The sequence below is a fragment of the Mytilus edulis genome, chromosome 13 (assembly GCF_963676685.1).
Source record: "Mytilus edulis chromosome 13, xbMytEdul2.2, whole genome shotgun sequence".
Lineage (NCBI taxonomy): Eukaryota > Metazoa > Mollusca > Bivalvia > Mytilida > Mytilidae > Mytilus > Mytilus edulis.
The window spans coordinates 42,480,296-42,506,401 of record NC_092356.1 but is presented as its reverse complement, the minus strand read 5'-3'; the positions used below and the strand labels follow the sequence as shown (position 1 = coordinate 42,506,401).

Here is a 26,106-nt window from a genome sequence, read left to right as displayed (position 1 = left end):
TACAGTATAAAAACCATGATTCATTAATGTCAAATTTAAATGAAACATATCATTTAATTGATGAGAATGATATATCAAAAATTGCTCCCATATTTGCAGATTAAAAACAAAAATTTAGTTGCTGACTTTTATTCACAATACTTACTCTAGATTAAGAACTTCATTCATAGCATAGTGTTGCACTGTACCAAAATTAAAATCTATTAGAGTATAATCCAAGTCAATACCCTCCAGTCCTATATATATTTTGTAGTTACAAGGATCCAGTCTAACATATCCATTGAAGGTCAGTCCGAGGCTTGTAGAATCCAAACAACAATAGACAGATGTACAAGATGAGTCGAGGTGACATGTGGTATCACTACCCAAAGGTAATAGAGAACCAACAGGATCAGCACAATCTAAGATATACATGAATAAATGGTCTGAATGTTTTTAATCATTTGGAGAATTCGTGTTTATGGCAGAACAACTGCTTAAAATATATTAGAAGATGACCACAAAATCGCAGTACAATTTTGGCAAGTATTGAAGCAAATTTTTTTTAATTTCTTGAGCAATACATCTTCTGAGCATGTGTGAAAGCATATAAGACACGGATAGATAATTGTCTCAGAATTGGGTTATTTTCTCAAAAATTGGTGTTTATCTGTGGAAGAAGGATTGTTTCAAAGACAAACACATTTATACATCATATCACAAATAGTTCCAACTTTGTATGGTTTCTGAGATGTGACTCAATGAAATAGGATTCTACCTTTAGTAGTTTAGATTATTTCTTTTTGTGATATTATTATTCCATTTAATTCTGCCTTTTAATTTCATATTTCCAACAACAACAGTTTAAAATACCCTGCAGTCTATGCCGTTTATTTCAGTCTAATACTATCACTCACCATTTTTCCAGTTATTTGCATCAACCCCAGTGTAAGGAGCTGCAGTCCTACTACATGGGGTCCTCTTCATGTACTGTGAAATACCAGTCAAGCGTAGAATATCTGACACATGATGTTCACTCAGAGTAGAAATACCATTGTCAGTCTTATACTGAGTCAGAGAAAAGTCTGAAAAGAGAAAAGGATTTCTTTATAATAGAAAAATCACCAGACTTAAATAAAATATACCTATCATCTGTTTACACTGTGATCCAACCCAAGTTTTGTGTCTAATCATTTCTTCTAACTTACAAACAAACTTTTTATAGCAATCAAGTTTCCATTTTATAATCAAGTCAAGTATTTCAAAATAACATACAACATGTAAAGTCATCAAGTATACTTTCTAAAAAAAAAAATTTTGCTGATCATCGAAGATAGTAAAGTGACCTGTCATTGTTTATGTCATCTTTATTTGTTCTATGAACCTGGATGGTTGTCTCATTAGTACTTATGACACATTTTAGCCTGTGTCTATTTATTTATATATAAAGCAACCCCTCATTATTTTATTTCATAATTATTTTCTGAATACCTACCATTTTGAAGGAACTTCTTGTCCCAGTCACACACTTTCTTTGGTAGTCTGACTTTATCAAAGATATTGTAAACAGTTCCACATGGCTGATTAGCTTCCCAACACAAACTCAGCTTCATAGAAATCAGGAATGCAGGCTCAGCATACAAGTCATGGAGAACAAAACTGGAAAAATTATAATAAAGCTGATTTATCAAAAGAAAAATCATTTGTATGCCCCATTTATGGGCATTATGTTTTCTGGCCTGTGCATCAGTCAGTTGGTCTGTCCGTTTGTCCCGCTACAGGTTAAAGTTTTTGGTCAAGGTAGTTTTTGATGGAGTTGAAGTCCAATCAACTTAAAACTTAGTGCACATGCTCCCTATGACAGGATCTTTCTACTTTAATGTCAAATTTGAGGTTTTATCCCATTTTCACTGTCCACTGAACATCGAAAATGATAGTGTGGATGATGGTATCTGTGTACTGGGGACACATTCTTGTTTCTAATATTCTTAGTAACTTGACTTTTGACCTATTGATCCTAAAAACAATAGACTTCTTTGCCATCTCAGTTTCTTTCGCATTGGCACAAGTTTACTACCAATCAACCAAGGGATACTAGTCATTATCCAGAACCCATATATTTAGACATACAGACAGAAAAAATCATTACTGTATATTTTTTTCTGAACATTTTCCAGGAGGCATAAGGAAATATATGGTATGATTTCCAATTCAAACAACTATCCATCAGAGACCAAATGATGTTCTAAGTCACCTGATAATATCATTAGTGGCAAGGTTTCGGTGCAAAATATAGTTGACATGCATTTTGTGTCCGGACACATGGACACAACGTTAAATTACAAACATTGAATATAGTAATTCAGTTTAAATGCTTGATTTAATATAAATGACCACATGACAAATGACAAAAGAAAATTCAATCAGATTCAATTTTCTTAAGTATGAATTATACCGCAAATTTCTTTTTTCATTGTGTTTAAGCACCGGACACATATAGAACACCAATGACTATACTTATATTTAATATTCAAATCATTCCTGGATATTAAAAGGTGTGCAATATTCAAGATATAGAGTGAATAAATCGTCAATATAATATTATACCCTCATATGAAGTATGTAAAAGGACAAATTAACTTGCGTTGACCAAATTCTTGCAACTTTTACTTAACTTAAAATACGCAATGCGCAGGCGCACATACAATCTATTAATCCAGGGTACAGGTAACTTTAATTTTTAATTGGTCTTTTGATAATAAAATCGCATGGCAATGCAACTAATCCAAAGTAAGAATATATATTATATTCCTAGATAATTATCAGATATTTAGGCGTATATGATATAAAATATTTTAGTATAATACTATTTAAAACTACTAAAAATATTTTTTTTATTTTCTCCTTTCTTTCCGCTTTAATTATGAAATTGTCAGCGGCTGTTGCATATCTTTCAACTGACCTGTATCCTATGGGTGTGAACTGAGAGTTTCATAATTCTGAGGGGTCACCCGGGATATCCGCTAGGTCGTTAAATAACCCAGGAAATCCGAAAATGGTCCGTTTTCATTATGATTCCTAATCCATCAGACTGATTTCATTAAGTGATTTTCCTTTGAAATACGGCGGCAATTTCGTAATTCTAGCTTCCATGGACAGGAAGGGAAATTCAACTAGTTGTGTGTACTGTCAAATTAGCTGACACATAATTGTATGACTTCACTTGACAGCTTTGGTGTCAAACACACTAATTACCTTAGCTTTAGGTCGTAAATAATTTGTGTATTTCAAATATAAAAAGAATATGTGGTATGCGGATTGCCATTGATACAATTCTCCACAAGAGATAAAATGACAAAAAAATTAGGTTACCGTACGGTCTATAACGATGAGTACAGCCTATACCGCATAGTCAGCTAAAAAAGGCCCCGAAATGACAATTCAAAACAATACAAACGAGAAAAATAATATAACGGCCTAGTTTATGTACGAAAATTGTTTACAACAATTTGAATTACTTCCCCTTTTTTGTCACCTTTCAAAACATACTCCATACTCCTTGAAATTACGTTTATATAATTTGAAAAATATACTAAACGAATCTAAAACAAATTGAATTTCAAATACATATTACAATATCACTTTTCATTAATTTTCTACCTTAGTACAATTACACCGTGTAGAACGCCACATGCTGGATGTCGGCTATGCTTGACACGGGGTGGCGGTTTCGAGCGGAGAAAAACGATCCCGGCAAGTTCAAGTATCAAAATAACTTTTTTTTAGAGTTGTTAGTACCAAATAATATATTACACGGAAGGAACCGAACAATAATCTGTTTCCTGCAAGCAATAGTAGACGTTTCTCGTGGCCTATTTTCTCAAACACCTCCCTAGTTCTTCATATGCAAGTTTCAGGATAAAATACTACTTTTAACGATTTTTTTCCTGTATAATTTACTAAGAAAAAGTCCAATCATGGAATTTAACCAAATGCCAGCTTAAATAATAGTGCCGGACATCGATTACAATCAACGTGACATTTCGACGCTGAATGAACCCACCACACGAAAAGAGATCAGTATAGTGCAGTCGAATTCGCGAAACTACGAAAAGCTTCTGGATTTGATGAGATACCAGCAGTAGTAATTAAAAACACAGCAGCCATTGAACTTTTTTATATAATCTGTAACGATTGTTTCGAACTGGGAAAGTTACCAGATAAATGGACTACTAGCATAATCAATCCAATTTCATAAACGAAGTTGCGAGGAACTGGCATAAATGGAAAATCGAGCGCGTAAATAACCTTCAAGACAAATCCTTCTATTCAGATATACCAACAATATCTCCTTTAAATTGTATTTACACTTTGGCCTATGTAAATAAACTCATCATAGATACCAGGACTAAATTTTGAATATACGCCAGACGCGCGTTTCGTGTACAAAAGACTCAAATGCTTCAAAATAAGCCCTCACAAAAATGGGTCACCGACCTCGTTTTCGATTTGAAACGACCTCTTTTTCGAAGAATTTGAAAATCGTGACTCGGCTTGCATAGTTTTTTGCAATATATAAAATTTTATAGAAAGTCCGAATCACTTAAACAATTGCTTCTTTTGTTAACCTTTTTGTTTGCAGAATCTACATTATTCGTAAACGTTATTTTCTGAAGAACAAGAGATATCGATAATTTGCTTTAACAATTTTCCCGCCTTTGCAATGTATGGTGCAATGTGGAGGTTATCTTAGTAATTTAAAAAAATGAACAATTTTTTTTCTCATAAAAATTCGATACAATATTCATTTCTATCTATAAAAACAATATAATCAAAGTACTGAAGTACTGAACATCGGATGACCGCAAGTTCTTGTGGATGGTCAAAAGCACATGTCACAGAAAAACTCGCATCTCTATACATGAAACTGAGTATACTTACGGTTACAATTGAAATTCAAAGTTATTTGTGCAAACATTCTCATACAGACGGTAAACAAAAGAAAATAGTAGCATGAATTCCATGCGTTGTTCAGTATACACAACAACGAGATTGGGGAATATAACATTATTTGTATAATAAAGTACATAACCACCCTATCATGCCTATGCTATCTCTTTTTTTTCTATTATACGTGATTTGATGAAAATTACGATGATCGTTAATATTTAGCAATATACAAACGAATTGTTAGTATTTTATTACCTATATTAAAACCGCATACTTTCACCTGATTTTAAACTATTTTTGAAAACTTGAGGTAGCTCTATCGGTACCTAAGAGTTAAGTGAAATCTTAGGCGTTTTCTTAGTAAAGGGGGTTTATGCATTCCAATTAAGTGTTGTGTCGTGACTTAAAACACTTAAGATTTTACTAAGGAAATACTTTAGTTAGTTTAGGACTTTTTATGCATACCACTGAGATAAAAAGGGCGGAGTTTCCTTAACTTAAGGAAAATCTTAACTTAAATAGCTTTATACACAGACATCCGATACGAATTTTTTTTTAAAATCACTTGAACTTAATGATGACTTTGACAGAATGAATACATAGATTAGATTTATTGCTCTTATAAACTTGCAAATACATACACATGTTTTAAGCTCCTCCATTGAATAGATTTTTTCTTAGAAGAAAAAAGTTTTTTTGATAAAATTATGATTTGCAAACCATATGTATTCCCCTTCAGTATTATTTTTTTCATTTTTTTTTTGTGTGCATATTTGTATTTTACATAAATGTTATTATGTTACTGTGATATTCTTTATTTAATATCAAAAGTTTAAATACGCGCCGGACGAACAGAGTTTACAACGCATGCTTAATGTCCTGACAGACTTGTGCTCATCTTGAAAGTTTTTCATAAACCCAGAAAGGATGAAAGTAGTTCTCTTTAGAACACCATCGTTTGATATTTGAGACTTTAATTTTACAAGTAGTAATAATGATTTAACAATAACGTAGTCTTATAAATACCCTTATATTTGGCTTGACGAACACTAAATACATTTAGAAAAATTACCAAGAAACTAGCAAAATCAGCAAGCCGAACCATTGGGACTGTTTTTTTATACTTTTTTTTATCCGGTGGTATCTCCTTTAAGGTTTAAATTTCGCCAAATGACGTCATGAGAGCAAAAAACTATTTGAATATTAGTCTTATAAACGGAAGACTTCATCTTTAATTTAAAAAAAAAGTCGTGTATCGTTTCTTTTGTTGACTGGTATTTGGAGTCGGATATCACGTCGACGGAAAGGTTGAAATAAGGAGGTGAACAATACAGTCAACCTGTTGGAAATTAGGAACATTGTTACTTTGTTTGTGATGTGACTGACAATGAGTACAAAAGTAGCCTTGAAAAAAGTCATTGAACAAGTTAACATCATAAATAACACAGAATGGCAGAGAGAACTCTTTAACGATCGCGGAAAAGACAATGGAAAGTTATAACATACAGGCAATACCAATGCAACTGCTCCGTTGAACCGTTTATTTCAAAAATTATTCCACGATCGAACCGGCGTGATACAGTCCTTTTTCGTGCAGGCTTGCTCCCGTTAGTTATTGAGACTGGAAGATACACCAAGCCTGTTAAAGATCGTTTATGTACTCATTGCTCTGACATTTTTTTATTGAACAGTTGTCTATATAATGACTTTTAAGATTTGAACTTTACTCATAATGTTCACAACATATATAACAGTTTCGATAATTTGAAAGATGATTTAAAATTTATGCACATCATGAATTTCTCAAACGGATTCGGCCATTTTTTCACTACATTTTTTGTTAAATATTTTTAATGCGACGTAAATTGTTTACATAATTTTCAACCGTTTTTTTTATGCGACATAATTTAATAACTTATTTTTTCCGTAAATAATTATTCTAATTAATTATGTTCATTTGAATTATGCATATAAGATTGGTTTTTTTTCATTACATCTTAACGTAAATATTTTCACACATTAGATACTGATATTTTTCAGTTATGTGGTCTGTTTACAAAATGATGCGTTAGAAGCATTCGTCTACTTTTGTCTATTGCCGAACATTTTAAAATGGAACTCGTCGCCAATATTACAGAATTTACACAAAGTACAAATACGATTTTCTCTCTGAATATTTCCCCATGTACCAATTTCTATATGGATTTTTGTGTTCATTTTTCTAAATCAACAAAATGAAGCAACATTTTGGAGTACGTCATGACATAAAAAAAAGTCCACTCAGGATAGAGTGAACGTAAAGGAATGCTTATAGTTTGTTGTTTTTTTTTAAATCAATTTTATCGGCACGAACCGTTATTTGGGATTAGCCATGCACGACCGATGATCATATTCAATACCGATAACCGTGTTGATTAGGTCGTCTGATCTTTAAAAATTAGGTGTCACTGTGAAGGTAATAAACACATACAAGTCGGAAAAATTTCTATTCATTTTATTTCATTTGCAAACGTTAAATTATCAACCGAATCCATTACAAAACGTGGTATCCTAAGGGATCCACTAATGTTCTAACAGCGTTTGTCTAGTTTTGCCGAATATGCAAAAACATAATGAAACTCGTCCTCAATAGGGATTACATTTAATACTAATGACATTTTCTTTCTGATTAATCTGCCGTCTACCAATTTTAAAAGTTTTTTTTTTTTGTTCAAAGTTCTTATCATAACTGTCTTCTATGAAAGATAGCTTTATAATTGATGTCAATGCTTTTTTTTTAACAATTCATCCTTATTTCAACAATTGACGATGAATAACATTTTCTTTTATAATGTAATAGGCATATACTTTAGTGATTTAAGAAACCAAAATATTCACAATGTGTTATAGAAGTTAACCATGCCAAGAAATTGCCTCCGTTGAAATTCTGCAAACACCCCATAGAGCAAATTACATGGATGATTAATATTGACCATTTGGTATATGGCTGTGTTCTAAGCGACACGTACATGAAGGTCATAAATTAATTCCTTCAATGAAATCAAATGTTTAGCTACTAATGACTACCGTAGGGGGTCGACCGGAATTTTTAGCGAGGATTTCTTGGCATGGAGTAACATATAGAAACTCAGGGTTAGAATTCATAGATTAGAAAAGGGGCAGTGGCAAATATTTCATGTATATTTTGAACACGGAAAGAATTTACCTGCACCTTTTGCCAAAAAAAACTTTCTTTTTCTTATTTGTTCCTTCCGACTTTATGTTTTGAATTGTAGTTTCACTTTCCATATTCGGTATTTATTCAAATGTAAGCTCCACATGGTAAAAATCACGTGATGCAGGAATATAATATCTTTTCGATCATGCATGTGTATAATGGCACTGTAGATTTTCGTATTAAATAAAGAAAGTTGCCGGTCCGTTACATGAATGGATTGGTTAGAAAGCAAGGTTTTAATCCGTTATATTGTAGTTGTATTCCTAACAAATCATATAAATTTATTGTTATTCTTATGTGTATTTTGTATAGTTATAAAATTAATGTTATAAATATAATAAATTGCAATGGTCAGTAAATACGAATTTGTTGCTGAACATGTCTTTTCACGTGGAAATAATATGCCGCCGTCTATATGTCACAGTCATATGCAGATCATCAGATGGAAACATGAAACTTCGTTCCGAACACGACCCTGATTCCATACTTTACCAGAGATCAGCAAAAAATTAACTTTACAAACAAGAAAACGAAATTAAAAGGATAAAAATATCAAAAAATAAGAGTAGATAATACGCTATTACTATAGAAGTAAAGAATATAACAGAGACAGAAATACAAAATAAACACGATATATAGTAACAACAAAAACAGAACATTTTAAAATACCATATACATGTTTAATCAGTATACAAGTGAATTGTAAGGTTTCGATTATAGCCGGGTCAAGGTTGAGCCAGAGACATATATATGTTACAGTGAATTTGTATAATCAGTGATTATGTAAAATCCCTGAAATTTTCAGGGATTATGTAGAATCACTGGCCAGTTTAGGGATTATATATAATCACTAAAATTTTCAGGGATTATGTATAATCACTAGAAAAAAAGTCAGGGATAATTATACATAATAACTGAAATGAAGAAATAGTTTTAATTTATAAAGAAAATAAATAAAAGTCAAATAATTTATGCTATAAATGATCAAAATAAAACAGCATTACACTGTATAAACATAAACTGTAAAATGTTAAGCACAACATATCAAAATGATAACCCTATTTTTTTTTAAATGTTAAGCACAATATATTAAAATGTTAAAAACAATATATCAAAATAAATGCCTCACATCTGTTATTACCACAATATCCACATTTTAGAAACCATTTTCATTCACATATCGAATCAGATTTTATGACCCGCTTAAGAGAAATAAAGTGTTCAGTAAAAAACATCTGTAGGTACCCCCCAAAAAGGGAATTAGCAACACCGAACTGGTTCGAGCAAGAAACCATGTTTTTTGGCCAGGCGATATCCTTTTTTCAGACTTTTGGTGAACAATTATCATTAAGTTTTTTGGTATCCCCTTTCCTTTTTTACCCTGTGAAATCATGCTAAGAGAATATTACACCAAATGCCAGTTTCCTCTAAACTTTTGTTCTAATTGTCAATCCTTAGTTTTTCTATACATTTAATCCCTGATTATACAAATTCATTGTAACATATACACATATGTATATAAGACATATATACACATATGTATATGTCGTGTACAAAGTTGCGATTTTGTACAGGTTATAACATGTACAAAAATATTGTACATGTTATAATTTGTATAATGCAAAAATACAAGTTATAACATGTACAAAAGTGCCTCATACATGTTATAACCTGTACAAAATATTGCTTAAAAATGGTTTTAACTTGTACAAAATTTAAAATAAATCTTAATGAAGTAAAATATACATTTAAATTCACCAATGCATAAAGAACAACAATAAATAAACCAGAACGTTTCTTTTTCTGTAGAGGACAATGATCACAAAGTTTCAGAAATATATGTTTCATGACTTATGTTGGCAAAATGTGTTTCAGCGGCATGTTATTGTATGTTTTATGCAGTCCATCATGGCTTAAATAAGTGTGAAACTATTTACTAAAAGCTTGCATTCCTTAATGACAATTACATAAGATACTAGTAACTAAATTCTTCTAAACAATTTAAGAACAAATCCTAATTATTTTGGGAAATACTCCTCCCTCTCGTTTTTATAGCATGCAAAGACTAAAACAATGTCTTATATGCTTACTCTGTAAAAGCAAGAGAGAGCTGAAATAGTTTTCATTGGACCACGCTTCATTATCAATATCTTTGGATCTACTTTTCAACATTTTTGGCCTTCATTATGACCTATATAAGTGTCCTAAGATATATCTTATGACAGGTCTTAGGAAAGCTTCGTAATACCGACCCCTGCATGAACATTAACTGTATAAAAAAAGGACAAAACACACTAATTATAACATGAAGGAATAATACAAAAGTTATGAAAATGTTATTGAAAATGTTATTTTCGAAAAACTAAGGATTTTCTTATCCCAGGCATAGATTACCTTAGCCGTATTTGGCACAACTTTTTGAAATTTTGGATCCTCAATGCTCTTCAACTTTGTACTTGTTTGGCTTTATAAATATTTTGATATGAGCGTCACTGATGAGTCTAATGTAGATGAAACGCGCGTCTGGCGTACTAAATTATAATCCTGATACCTTTGATAACTATTATTGAGGTCTATATCATCTGTTGCGATAATAGATTGATTGATTGATTGATTGTTGGTTGCTTAACGTCCAGTGGCAAATATTTCATGCATATTCAGGACGAGAACAAGTTAACAATAAATACAATAGGTAGGTTGTTATAATAGAGGAAGTTGGTCTGGGAAATTTGGACTGCCACTGGAAAATGAGGGTATATTGGATACAGACAGAAATTTTGCCTTGCAACAGGCCACCTACGGACCCCTCGAAGAGTTGTTGCAAGGGTTCTTAACGTGCAAAGAGCGTGGCACTCTCTTTACACGAGGCATCGGATTTAACGTCCCCTTCTGACCGGACGTGACTGCGAACTTGATACATCCCGCACAGCCAAACGGACGCCCCCACTTCGATAATAGAAAAATATCCTTATTTTTCGATTTTGTACAAGTTAAAACCATTTCTAAGCAATATTTTGTACAGGTTATAACATGTATGAGGTACTTTTGTACATGTTGTAACTTGTATTTTTGCATTATACAAGTTATAACATGTACAATATTTTTGTACATGTTATAACCTGTACAAAATCGCAACTTGTACACGACATATATATATATATGTCTCTGGTTGAGCGAAGGTGAATTTCTTATCAATGACACAGGTGACAATCAACAGATTGAGGCGCGTGTCGATAAAATATTAAATAACTTTCTATTTACAAAAGATTTGAAATTATGTAATTTTACAAAGCCTACTGCTATATGCAAATATTAAATACAATACAAAGGTAACAAAGAAACAGGCCGGTAACAACCGTTGCCGGATAGTTTTTCTGCACGAGTAGTCAGGTCAAGGTCCGAGGCGGTAGCCGAGGACCTTGACCTGAATACAAGTGCAGAAAAACTATACGGCAGGTTGTTTCCGGCCTGTTTTTTTGTTACTTTTGTTTTGTATCCGACTTGTACGACGTTTAAAGGAAGTATTACATTTTGCCAGACTAAACATTTGAGAAACTTAAATGACCTCAAATTAGTAAATGTAAGTTATAGTATAAACACATTTTTTTTCATTTCCCTCTAACGGAGTTTTTTTTTCTAGAAAAAAAATCAGGAATCTAATAATTTGATAAAAACAAAAGAACCATTTCAAGCATAAGATGTGTGTTAACAGGTTTGAGACTTTTTTTTAAAATGCAACATCGTTAAAAAGTAATATATTAAAGAAATATTTTAGTGGTAAGTAAGATGAGATTTAATTTTTATGGGTGAAACGGAAACCGGGAGGGGGCCAAAATTGATTTGAGATAAACAGGCTGTGATCTTCACTTTGATGAAAAATGCAGGATGTGCCATTTCATTTCCCCATCCCCCTTTAAACATTTCGTGAAAATCGCACGTTTCCTGCCAAATACATGAATTTAATATTCAATGGTGGAGGGATTGCCTGATTTTATAAGTTTTATACAAAAATAACGTTGTGTCCAGCTGTGTCCACTTGTAGCCAGCAGATTTTATAAGTTTTATATAGAAATTGCGTTGTGTCCGCCTGTATCCCCTCAATTCTAGAAGTTTTATATAGAAATAACGTTGTGTCCAGCTGTGTCCACCTGTAGCCAGCAGATTTTATAAGTTTTATATAGAAATTACGTTGTGTCCAGTTGTGTCCGCCTGTAGCCCCCCATATTCAGACATTTAATATAGGAATAGTACTGTGTCCAGTTGTGTCCACCTATAGCCAGCATATTTTATAAGTTTTATATAGAAATTGCGTTGTGTCCACTTGTGTCCGCCTGTATACCCTTATTTCTAGAAGTTTTATATAGAAATAACGTTGTGTCCAGCTGTGTCCGTCTGTAGCCAGCAGTTTTCATAAGTTTTATATAGAAATTGCGTTGTGTCCACTTGTGTCCGCCTGTATCCCCTCATTTCTAGAAGTTTTATATAGAAATAGCATTGTGTCCAGCTGTGTCCACCTGTAGCCAGCATATTTTATAAGTTTTATATAGAAATTACGTTGTGTCCACTTGTTTCCGCCTGTGTCCCCTCATTTTTAGAAGTTTTATATAGAAATAACGTTGTGTCCACTTGTGTCCGCCTGTATCCCCTCATTTCTAGAAGTTTTATATAGAAATAGCATTGTGTCCAGCTGTGTCCACCTGTAGCCAGCATATTTTATAAGTTTTATATAGAAATTACGTTGTGTCCACTTGTGTCTTCCTGTGTCCCCTCATTTTTAGGAGTTTTATATAGAAATAACGTTGTGTCCAGCTGTGTCCACTTGTAGCCAGCATATTTTATAAGTTTTATATAGAAATTACGTTGTGTCCGCCTGTATCCCCTCAATTCTAGAAGTTTTATATAGAAATAACGTTGTGTCCAGCTGTGTCCACCTGTAGCCAGCAGATTTTATAAGTTTTATATAGAAATTACGTTGTGTCCAGTTGTGTCCGCCTGTAGCCCCCCATATTCAGACATTTAATATAGGAATAGTACTGTGTCCAGTTGTGTCCACCTATAGCCAGCATATTTTATAAGTTTTATATAGAAATTGCGTTGTGTCCACTTGTGTCCGCCTGTATACCCTTATTTCTAGAAGTTTTATATAGAAATAACGTTGTGTCCAGCTGTGTCCGTCTGTAGCCAGCAGTTTTCATAAGTTTTATATAGAAATTGCGTTGTGTCCACTTGTGTCCGCCTGTATCCCCTCATTTCTAGAAGTTTTATATAGAAATAGCATTGTGTCCAGCTGTGTCCACCTGTAGCCAGCATATTTTATAAGTTTTATATAGAAATTACGTTGTGTCCACTTGTGTCCGCCTGTGTCCCCTCATTTTTAGAAGTTTTATATAGAAATAACGTTGTGTCCACTTGTGTCCGCCTGTATCCCCTCATTTCTAGAAGTTTTATATAGAAATAGCATTGTGTCAAGCTGTGTCCACCTGTAGCCAGCATATTTTATAAGTTTTATATAGAAATTACGTTGTGTCCACTTGTGTCTTCCTGTGTCCCCTCATTTTTAGGAGTTTTATATAGAAATAACGTTGTGTCCAGCTGTGTCCGTCTGTAGCCAGCAGTTTTCATAAGTTTTATATAGAAATTGCGTTGTGTCCACTTGTGTCCGCCTGTATCCCCTCATTTCTAGAAGTTTTATATAGAAATAGCATTGTGTCCAGCTGTGTCCACCTGTAGCCAGCATATTTTATAAGTTTTATATAGAAATTACGTTGTGTCCACTTGTGTCCGCCTGTGTCCCCTCAGTTTTAGAAGTTTTATATAGAAATAACGTTGTGTCCAGCTGTGTCCGTCTGTAGCCAGCAGTTTTCATAAGTTTGATATAGAAATTGCGTTGTGTCTACTGGTGTCCGCCTGTATCCCCTCATTTCTAGAAGTTTTATATAGAAATAGCATTGTGTCCAGCTGTGTCCACCTGTAGCCAGCATATTTTATAAGTTTTATATAGAAATTACGTTGTGTCCACTTGTGTCTTCCTGTGTCCCCTCATTTTTAGGAGTTTTATATAGAAATAACGTTGTGTCCAGCTGTGTCCACTTGTAGCCAGCATATTTTATAAGTTTTATATAGAAATTACGTTGTGTCCGCATGTGTCCCCTCAGTTTTAGAAGTTTTATATAGAAATAACGTTGTGTCCAGCTGTGTCCGTCTGTAGCCAGCAGTTTTCATAAGTTTTATATAGAAATTGCGTTGTGTCTACTGGTGTCCGCCTGTATCCCCTCATTTCTAGAAGTTTTATATAGAAATAACGTTGTGTCCAGCTGTGTCCACCTGTAGCCAGCAGATTTTATAAGTTTTATATAGAAATTACGTTGTGTCCAGTTGTGTCCGCCTGTAGCCCCCCATATTCAGACATTTAATATAGGAATAGTACTGTGTCCAGTTGTGTCCACCTATAGCCAGCATATTTTATAAGTTTTATATAGAAATTGCGTTGTGTCCACTTGTGTCCGCCTGTATCCCCTTATTTCTAGAAGTTTTATATAGAAATAACGTTGTGTCCAGCTGTGTCCGTCTGTAGCCAGCAGTTTTCATAAGTTTTATATAGAAATTGCGTTGTGTCCACTTGTGTCCCCCTGTATCCCCTCATTTCTAGAAGTTTTATATAGAAATAGCATTGTGTCCAGCTGTGTCCACCTGTAGCCAGCATATTTTATAAGTTTTATATAGAAATTACGTTGTGTCCACTTGTGTCCGCCTGTGTCCCCTCATTTTTAGAAGTTTTATATAGAAATAACGTTGTGTCCAGCTGTGTCCGTCTGTAGCCAGCAGTTTTCATAAGTTTTATATAGAAATTGCGTTGTGTCCACTGGTGTCCGCCTGTATCCCCTCATTTCTAGAAGTTTTATATAGAAATAGCATTGTGTCCAGCTGTGTCCACCTGTAGCCAGCATATTTTATAAGTTTTATATAGAAATTACGTTGTGTCCACTTGTGTCTTCCTGTGTCCCCTCATTTTTAGGAGTTTTATATAGAAATAACGTTGTGTCCAGCTGTGTCCACTTGTAGCCAGCATATTTTATAAGTTTTATATAGAAATTACGTTGTGTCCGCCTGTATCCCCTCAATTCTAGAAGTTTTATATAGAAATAACGTTGTGTCCAGCTGTGTCCACCTGTAGCCAGCAGATTTTATAAGTTTTATATAGAAATTGCGTTGTGTCCACTTGTGTCCGCCTGTATCCCCTTATTTCTAGAGGTTTTATATAGAAATAACGTTGTGTCCAGCTGTGTCCGTCTGTAGCCAGCAGTTTTCATAAGTTTTATATAGAAATTGCGTTGTGTCCACTTGTGTCCGCCTGTATCCCCTCATTTCTAGAAGTTTTATATAGAAATAGCATTGTGTCCAGCTGTGTCTACCTGTAGCCAGCATATTTTATAAGTTTTATATAGAAATTGCGTTGTGTCCACTTGTGTCCGCCTGTGTCCCCTCATTTTTAGAAGTTTTATATAGAAATAACGTTGTGTCCACTTGTGTCCACCTGTAGCCAGCATATTTTATAAGTTTTATATAGAAATTGCGTTGTGTCCACTTGTGTCCGCCTGTATCCCCTTATTTCTAGACGTTTTATATAGAAATAACGTTGTGTCCAGCTGTGTCCGTCTGTAGCCAGCAGTTTTCATAAGTTTAATATAGAAATTGCGTTGTGTCCACTTGTGTCCGCCTGTATCCCATCATTTCTAGAAGTTTTATATAGAAATTACGTTGTGTCCACTTGTGTCCGCCTGTGTCCCCTCATTTTAGAAGTTTTATATAGAAATAACGTTGTGTCCAGCTGTGTCCACCTGTAGCCAGCATATTTTATAAGTTTTATATAGAAATTACGTTGTGTCCACTTGTGTCCGCCTGTATCCCCTTATTTCTAGACGTTTTATATAGAAATAGCAGTGTGTCTAGCTGTGTCCACCTGTAGCCAGCATATTTTATAAGTTTTATATAGAAATTACGTTGTGTCCACTTGTGTCCGCCTGTGTCCCCTCATTTTTAGAAGTTTAATATAGAAATTGCGTTGTGCCCACTTGTGTCCGCCTGTATCCCCTCATTTCTAGAAGTTTTATATAGAAATAGCATTGTGTCCAGCTGTGTCCACCTGTAGCCAGCATATTTTATAAGTTTTATATAGAAATTACGTTGTGTCCACTTGTGTCCGCCTGTGTCCCCTCATTTTTAGAAGTTTTATATAGAAATAACGTTGTGTCCAGCTGTGTCCGTCTGTAGCCAGCAGTTTTCATAAGTTTTATATAGAAATTGCGTTGTGTCCACTTGTGTCCGCCTGTGTCCCCTCATTTTTAGAAGTTTTATATAGAAATTACGTTGTGTCCACTTGTGTCCGCCTGTATCCCCTCATTTCTAGAAGTTTTATATAGAAATAGCATTGTGTCCAGCTGTGTCCACCTGTAGCCAGCATATTTTATAAGTTTTATATAGAAATTACGTTGTGTCCACTTGTGTCTTCCTGTGTCCCTTCATTTTTAGGAGTTTTATATAGAAATAACGTTGTGTCCAGCTGTGTCCACTTGTAGCCAGCATATTTTATAAGTTTTATATAGAAATTACGTTGTGTCCACTTGTGTCCGCCTGTAGCCCCCATATTCAGAAGTTTTATATAGAAATAACGTTGTGTCCAGTTGTGTCCGCCTGTAACCCCCATATGTAGAAGTATTATATAGAAATAGCGTTGTGTCCAGTTGTGTCCGCCTGTAGCCCCATATTCAGAAGTATTATATAGAAATAACGTTGTGTCCAGTTGTGTCCGCCTGTAGCCCCATATTCATAAGTTTTATATAGGATTAGTACTGTGTACAGCTGTGTCCACCTGTAGCTAGCAGATATTTAAGTTTTATATAGGAATACCGTTGTGTCCAGCTGTGTCCGCCTAAATTACAAGTTTTATATAACACTGGGCTACTGTAGCCACTATAATAGACATTGATTGTTTATCTGTTTATATAGTTCTATATATACGTGTCCATGTATCCCCGGACACAAAATGCATGCTAACTATATTTTGCACCGAAAATAGGACATATCTAGATAATATTCTCATGTAAGATTTTCGAATCAAAACAGAATAATGATAGAAGAATCCAAAATAAGACACACAAACAAAATTTATCAAGATATCTTAAAATTATAATTTCACGATAAGCTAAAATTACAACGCTGGTCAAATTTTTAACAGAACCTTTTTTTTATAGGGTTAAATGGTTATGGGTTAATTATTTCATGCATATTTAAGTTTACTTTTAGATAAACATTTACAAACTTTGACATTGTTGAAAGTATGAATAATTTATGTTTAAGAAGACCTTCTTAGAATGGTGGTTGCTTGCATTATGTATTTTATTATTTTATGTATTTTTAGAATGTAACATCTACAAACTTGAACATCTAAAATTCTGGGTTGTACAATTTGTTTCATTTCTTTTCAGGAAAGTATGGCTTTATCCTGTTTTCCGGACCAGACATATGATAAACAAACTTAACTGTATATATACCCCTCTATACTTTATGTTTTTTAAGTGCCTAGTGAAACATTATAAGACTTTCTGCAAAAAAATCCAAAAAAATCATAAATCTGACTCTAAAAATAATATTAAATCGAAAGAATATGAACCAACATTTAATTTTTTTCTTCAAATAACCAAAATCAGTTTTAAAATAAATAAAAACATAATTATTGCTTAAACAAAGGGCGCTAACCGATTTTCTTCTCACCTGTGACCACATACTTGAATTCAAGATCACAGATATTGCTATAATCGATACTCTTTAGAAATAAGATGTGTTTTATTTGACAAAGTCTATATACATTATACTGATTCTTACCATGATATGAAGTGTTTTATTTCAATTTAAAGGTCAACAGCTCTGTTTAGTAAATACAACGAATGACAGATCAAAGATTTAAAAAACTACTTGTTTCTGACAGTTGATATGGCAGTCCTGATCTCTGAATGCCTTCAGGTTATATGTGTTGACTTACTGTCTCATTGACATAAAAGGCATAGCTCCTTTTAATATTATTTTCACAGTTATAAAATCAGTCATTTAAAGGGTTTTAAGAAAAGAATTTATTCATGTTTCGCTCTTCTATATTGGCTAAAAATACTACATATTCCGCAAGAAGGTGAAAAAGAAATATTTCAGTGGCAGATCCAGGCAGGCTAAGGCCAGAGGGGTTGGAGTTCCAGGTGTTGTAACCCCCCTTTTTTTACGATCACTCATTTGAATGAGGACACAATTGGAAACCCTCCCCCATGTATATAATATGTAGGATATTTCTCTCAACTGACAATGCATCGTTTGATGTGTAAAACACCAGCAGATTCATGTGTAGGCTTGACTCTTTATTATAGCATTAATAAACAAGAGACATTATACAACATGTATTATATGTCTCTGATTAAACATACTGAAATTTTCTTACTTTCGTTTTAAATAGCACATGTTGTCTGAAACCGGAATATGTCTTGATTGTGTTCAAGATTGAACACAGACGGAACAACTAAAGTCATGTTTTTTTTCGCGATGAATTAAAGAGATAATATATTTATTAACTCTTATTGGCGTCAAAAACATAGATGGTTTAATAAACGGAGTGGCTATTTGTCCGGCTAGCGTTATGAGCGTTCGGAAGTACGTGTAATATTATCTTCAGTAGCACCAGGGGTCGCTTGTAATTCGATCACTGATATTCAATCTTTAATATCATGGCTGGAAACAACGATATCAAAATTTATGATAAATTTTGCAGTTTTCGGAATTTTAACATTGGAATACGATAGCATGAACTTCAAAGAATGATTTAATCTTATGAAAGGGACTAAAAAATAATTGAAATCACAAGAAAATGGTAAATAAAAGATAATTGATCGGAGAACTATAGTTTTACAAAATTATTCAACTCGCTACAGCTGTCGATGATAAATGGTGGAAAAGACTTTCAAAGCAAGAGTAGTTGAGATAGGCAATTACAATGTCATGTCTAACTTAATGAAATTTAATTATATTCCGAAAATGAATCTTGCAAGTAGGCCTCGAAATGGGATATAAAAAAAGGGGGGGGGTTGAGGTTACAAAAAGTGGGGATATTGGGTAAAGGATTATAAAAAGTGTACGTCAACTTAAAATGTACGAGTAAAACACGAACCGAATTTGTTTTACAAGTATTTTTTTTTCTCTTCTTACAATGTAACCATAAATGAAGTAATACATATGGAATAAAATTAATATGATTTTCCCCCTAATTATTCGCTATCCACATTGGAATTAAATATTGTATCAGTATACAGAAAATAACAATTCCAATTACCAGTAACAAGATTAGACCCTAATTATAAAGATTACAGACATTTGCTGCCCCCTGGTGCTGCTGGTGATAATATTACACGCACACACAAATAGTGACATGCGCATTGTATTGGCCGGACAAATAGTCCTGGTACTATTCGTCCGGCTAGCCGGACAAATAGCAACTGCCTTTAATAAATTATAGACATTACTTGCATTTTACCTCTCTGTTCTTTTTTTTTAGACTTGGTGGTAATATTAGTTGCCAAGCTGGACAATCAAACACTTTTTTAAAACTATTTTCCCCAAGGATGATTGTTGCAATGTTTGGTTCCAATTGGCCAAGAATTTTAAGAGGAGGATTCTTATAAAAGTTAACAGAAGGTTACAATGAATGACTTTTGCCAAGTGATGAGAAAAGCCAATTAGCCTGTAGGCAAGATTAATGAACAATAAATGGTTAAAATCAAAACTTTGCAATAACTCACCTCATTTTTAAAATTCCATTTAGATCAACATCTGTCCATTCTCCCCATTGATATCCTTTGAGTGTTCTTTCATATTGCTGACGTTCAATTCCAACTTTCAACATGTAGTCGCACTGCTCTAGTCTCATATAGAATTCAAATGTTTTACTGATGAATGGTACGTCTAATGCACAACTCAATCCACGACAGGTGCTCTCTAGATTACAGGATATCACAGACTGGTCCATTTGAAGGAGAGTTACAGGGGCCTCAGTACACTCTGAAAGGGAATGTTCTATGTTAACATTAATAGATAGGTGGTTGGGTGTAATATATTACAGAATGAACCCTTTGAAGGAGAGTTACAGGGGCCTCAGTACAATCTGAAAGGGAATGTTGTATGTTAACATTCATAGGTTGGTTGTGAGATATTAAACATAAGTTCTTTATTTCTAAATGTAATCATCCTAACATGCTCTAAAATTAAATATATAAGAACCTGCAGTTAGATCCCAGTGTCATAGAAATATTTAAATACCACTGATTAAGTGACCAATCTACATAACCACCTGATGTCCAAGCATTTGTTTCCCTCTCTTTCTTTTTCGCTACTTTTCCAAATTCTTTACTTCAGGTCTGTTTCTCCCCTTTCTCCCTGTACGACAAAATTTTTCTACCAAAGACACATTTTACAGACTCCAATCAGATTAATTATTAGTCTTAACCACTAGACTTCGAACTCACATAAAGATTTACTTTCATGGGCAAAAGAGTGGCCTTATCATATACCCAACTGTCAATATCTTAAAACACTTACCTGAACTCCAACCAAGATAGGCAGCAGCATATCTACCAAAGGGGTCGTCTCTTGATATCATAGGACTGAGTAAATATTCTCCTAACTCTGTGGCTTCCATCAAAGATGACGCTGTAGAGGAATCCAAGTTAGATCCTGGTGTAAAAGAATTGTCTAAATACCACTGATTAAGTGACCAATCTGAAAGATAAAGGTACATTTGTATGAAGACTGCAATGTCCTGAAAATACTTATCTTGTATCATAAATACCATCACTCTATTACTGTAAATTCAGAAATTATTAAGTGCATTTATCATTGTGATTTTGTCATTTTAGACTAAAATGTGATTTTAATATTTGCAATATTGAGAAAATCGTGTTTAGTTTATATAAAAAACTTCAAAATGCGAAATTAAATGATTGCAATTATAACCCTGTCACATTTTTCGAAATAATAAAAACATAGCATTTGTGAATTTACACTTTACAGTATCATTTTCATGTATTATTTTATTCCCTTTCACAAGTCAATGGATTGGATATGATTTAACAATTGTTATTTACTTGGGATTTTGATATCCTCTAAACCATTGGACACTTCTTCTCCTGCAATGTCCTTGAAGATGTCCTTGAAAAATCATTTTTGATATCATAAAATATTATTAACCTATTTTCATATTAAATTTATCAATTTTTATCTAAAACACTAAAGGATGGATTTTTAATAGAACTTACAGTGACTTGACTGTTAGTGTTGCTCTCCACCAATTGCAACTCATTCAAAATTTTGACCAAATTGCAATTTGTTTTATAAAATCAAATTGTTCAACTGGTCAGAAATTTGAACCAACTGCTGTAGAAAACCACAGCCAAGTCATGAAAGTGCAAGGTGATAAAATAAATAAAACTGAGAATGGAAATGGGGAATGTGTCAAAGAGACAACAACCTGACCAAATAAAAAACAACAGCAGAGGGTCACCAACAGGTCTTCAATGTAGCGAGAAATTCCCGCACCCGGAGGTGTCCTTCAGCTGGCCCCTAAACAAATATATACTAGTCCAGTGATAATGAACGCCATACTAATTTCCAAATTGTACACAAGAAACTAAAATTAAAACAAGAGGCTCTCAAGAGCCTGAATCGCTCACCTGAATTTTTTTGGTTTAATCTCTCATCAATGATTATTTTGGCTTTTCAATTTATTTAAATGTTCTTTGAATCGTCCTATTTTCTTCAAAAGCAAAAAAAAAATCATTTTCTCCTATGTTCTATTTTAGCCATAGGAGCTATGTTTCTTGACATACAAGGAAATGAAATATAAAATTTATACTAGATACTTTGAAACTCTAAAACTCATTTAGCCTAAGTTTGGCTGAAATTGATACAGCAGTTTCAAAGGAGAAGATTTTTTAAAGTAAGTCAACATGATGAACAAATTGTGAAAAAAGTCTTTAAAGGGCAATAACTCCTTAAGAGGTCAATTGACAATTTTGGTCAAATTGACTTATTTGTAGATCTTACTTTGCTTAACATTTTTGCTATAAACAGTTTATCTGTATCTATAATAATATTCAAGATAATGACCAAAAACTGCAAAATTTCCTTAAAATTACCAATTAAGTGGCAGCAACCCAACAATGGTTTGTTTGATTCATCTGAAAATTTCAGGGCTGATAGATCTTGACCTAATGAACATTTTTGCCCCATGTCAGATTTGCTCTAAATGCTTTCGTTTTTGAGATATAAGCCAAAAACTGCATTTGACCCCTATGTTCTATTTTAAGTAACGGCGGCCATGTTTTTTGACGGATCAAAAATCGAAGCACACACTTTGTGCAGGATAATCTAAAGAACAATCATGCTAAGTTTCATCCAAATCCATTCAGCAGTTTCAGAGGAGAAGATTTTTTAAAGTTAGCAAATATGATGAACAAATTGTGAAAAATTGTCATTAAAGGACAATAACCCCTTAAGGGGTCAATTGACAATTTTGGTCATATTGACTTATTTGTAGATCGTACTTTGCTGATCATTTTTGCTGTTTACAGTTTATCTTTATCTATAATAATATTCAAGATAATGACCAAAAACTGCAAAATTTCCTTAAAATTACCAATTAAGTGGCAGCAACCCAACAATGGTTTGTTTGATTCATCTGAAAATTTCAGGGCTGATAGATCTTGACCTAATGAACATTTTTGCCCCATGTCAGATTTGCTCTAAATGCTTTCGTTTTTGAGATATAAGCCAAAAACTGCATTTGACCCCTATGTTCTATTTTAAGTAACGGCGGCCATGTTTTTTGACGGATCAAAAATCGAAGCACACACTTTGTGCAGGATAATCTAAGGAACAATCATGCTAAGTTTCATCCAAATCCATTCAGCAGTTTCAGAGGAGAAGATTTTTTAAAGTTAGCAAATATGATGAACAAATTGTGAAAAATTGTCATTAAAGGACAATAACCCCTTAAGGGGTCAATTGACAATTTTGGTCATATTGACTTATTTGTAGATCGTACTTTGCTGATCATTTTTGCTGTTTACAGTTTATCTTTATCTATAATAATATTCAAGATAATGACCAAAAACTGCAAAATTTCCTTAAAATTACCAATTAAGTGGCAGCAACCCAACAATAGTTTGTTTGATTCATCTGAAAATTTCAGGGCTGATAGATCTTGACCTAATGAACATGTTTACCCCATGTCAGATTTGCTCTAAATGCTTTCGTTTTTGAGATATAAGCCAAAAACTGCATTTGACCCCTATGTTCTATTTTAAGTAACGGCGGCCATGTTTTTTGACGGATCAAAAATCGAAGCACACACTTTGTGCAGGATACTCTAAGAAACAATCATGCTAAGTTTCATTCAAATCCATTCAGTAGTTTCAGAGGAGAAGATGTTTGAAAAATTGTTAACGACGACGACGACGACGACGGACGCCAAGTGATGAGAAAAGCTCACATGGCCTTTTAGGCCAGGTGAGCTAATAATACAAGACTAACAAAGGCCAGAGGCTCCTGACTTGGGACAGGCGCAAAAATGCGGCGGGGTTAAACATGTTTCTGAGATCTCAACCCTCCCCCTATACCTCTAACCAATGTAGAAAAGTATACGTATAACAATACGCACATTAAAATTCAGTTCAAGAGAAGTCCGAGTCTGATGTCAGAAGATGTAACCAAAGAAAATAAACAAAATGACAATAATACATAAATAACAACAGACTACTAGCAGTTAACTGACATGCCAGCTCCAGACTTTAATTAAACTGATATATTACCATAAAAAATTGGATGTGAAATACCTGAACGTATTAGAAGTCTGCATGTTGAGCTATATTTACGAATGACGTCTTTATACCGATGATAAAATTTAGTAAATGTTTTGACTAGTTTGTGATATCGAAAACCCTGGTGTAATAATTTTCCAGTAATACATAAATTTCTCTCATTAAAATCTAAAACATTGTTACATACACGAGCGAATCGTACAAGTTGAGATATATAAACACTGTAAGATGGTGACAAGGGAACGTCACCATCTGAAAACAGATAATTAACGATAGGAAATGAAAAATCATCCCTTTTATCATAAATTTTAGTATTCAGCTTTCCATTAGTGATATAGATATCAAGATCGAGAAAAGGGCTGTGGTCATTGTTAGTATTAGCTTTATTTAAAGTAAGTTCAACAGGATAAATTTCATTAATATACATACTGAAGTCGTCATTATTGAGAGCCAAAATATCATCCAAATATCTAAAAGTATTATTAAATTTGTTTATCAGATGTTGTTTCGATGGGTCTTTGCTTATTTTTGTCATAAATTGTAACTCATAACAATACAAAAACAGGTCTGCAATAAGTGGTGCACAGTTAGTCCCCATTGGAATTCCGATAATCTGACGATATACGGAATCCCCAAAGCGAACAAAAATGTTATCTAGTAAAAATTCAAGGGCATATATAGTATCAAAGCATGTCCAATTAACATAGTTTTTTTGTTTATTGCTACTAAAAAATGACCTAAAAGAGTTTGAACATATATATTCACATTCTGATTTTTAAACTTACAATCCTACAAGACTTTAACTCCACTTTAATGATGTTGTGACAAAATTAGTTTATCAGTTTGTATAGTTATATTATATTCATTTCCATGCTGAAGGGGAACTGTTTATTTTAAATTGCTATTAAATTGTCCAAACTAAGCTTTCATATAGTTTTTCTTTCTAAAAGTATTCTATATTTATAAGAATCAGACATTATGTGAATTAAAACATTTCATATTCAGTAAAATATGTGTAAAATTGCAATATATGTTTGTAGGAAGTTTCCATGGGGGAGATAATAACTTTTCTTTCAAAAAGTCTTTATTCAAAAGAATGATATTTTAGGTTATCTCCCCTGAAAACTTATCAATAGCATATTGTTATTTCACACATATTTTACTGAATATATGATGTTTTATTTAAAATGATATCTGATTCTTATAAATATAGAATACTTTTAGAAAGAAAAGCTATATGAAAGCTTAGTTTGGACAATTTTATAGCAATTCAAAATAAACAGTTGCTCTTCAGCATGGAAATGACTATAATATAACTATACAAACTGATAAACTAGTTTTGTCACAACATCATTAAAGTGGAGTTAAAGTCTTATAGGATTGTAAGTATATTTTATTTTATCACCTTGCACTTTCACATTTTGACTGAACAATTTGTTCAATATTCTGACCAGTTGAACAATTTGGTTTAATAAAACAAATTGCAATTTGGTCAAAATTTTGAATGAGTTGCAATTGGTGGAGAGCAACACTAACAGTCAAGTCACTGTAATAACTCTAAATGGTCGATCTTTAAAAGATGAATTTATAATGCAATATAATAAAAATAAATCATACTTGGATTTGGATATCCTCTAAACCATGGACACACCATCTTTTGTAATTTGGTATTCAGTACTATGGTATCTTGCAGGTCACATGGTGTTGGATCATTGAAGCAAATCTTGACTTTCATATCAACAAGATAGACCATTTCACCAACCAAATCTGTTATTTTATATCTGTTAAATAAATATACAGAATATATAATGACATTTTTTTTGGCATTTCAAATTATTACAAGGTGAGAAATATGATGCAAAAAAGTTTAATTTAATGTTCAAAACATAATTTTCAATTGAAAGACTGTAAAAATCATTGATTATTTATCTTTTTAGTCTTAAATGATGATCTACCTGCTTCTTAAATTCTGAAATAAGATAACTGTAAATTTGCAGAGCAAAAAAATGGAAAAAGTTGGGACCTGTAAAACAAAAGGTTATAAAAAATGTT

General features: G+C 33.2%; 1 protein-coding gene across 1 annotated transcript in view; it reads right to left on the bottom strand.

The window, feature by feature from the left end:
* The window catches only part of LOC139500338 (uncharacterized), a 106,279-nt gene that overhangs the window by 4,046 nt on the left and 76,127 nt on the right, over window positions 1–26,106 (bottom strand). Inside the window, exons 71-76 of the mRNA XM_071289079.1 lie at window positions 25,672–25,835; window positions 20,777–20,956; window positions 19,981–20,239; window positions 1,475–1,638; window positions 897–1,064; window positions 146–401 (exon numbers count right to left, since the gene is read on the bottom strand). Of these exons, the coding sequence (XP_071145180.1) occupies window positions 146–401; window positions 897–1,064; window positions 1,475–1,638; window positions 19,981–20,239; window positions 20,777–20,956; window positions 25,672–25,835 (1,191 nt within the window). The remainder of the gene's footprint in view (window positions 1–145; window positions 402–896; window positions 1,065–1,474; window positions 1,639–19,980; window positions 20,240–20,776; window positions 20,957–25,671; window positions 25,836–26,106) is intronic.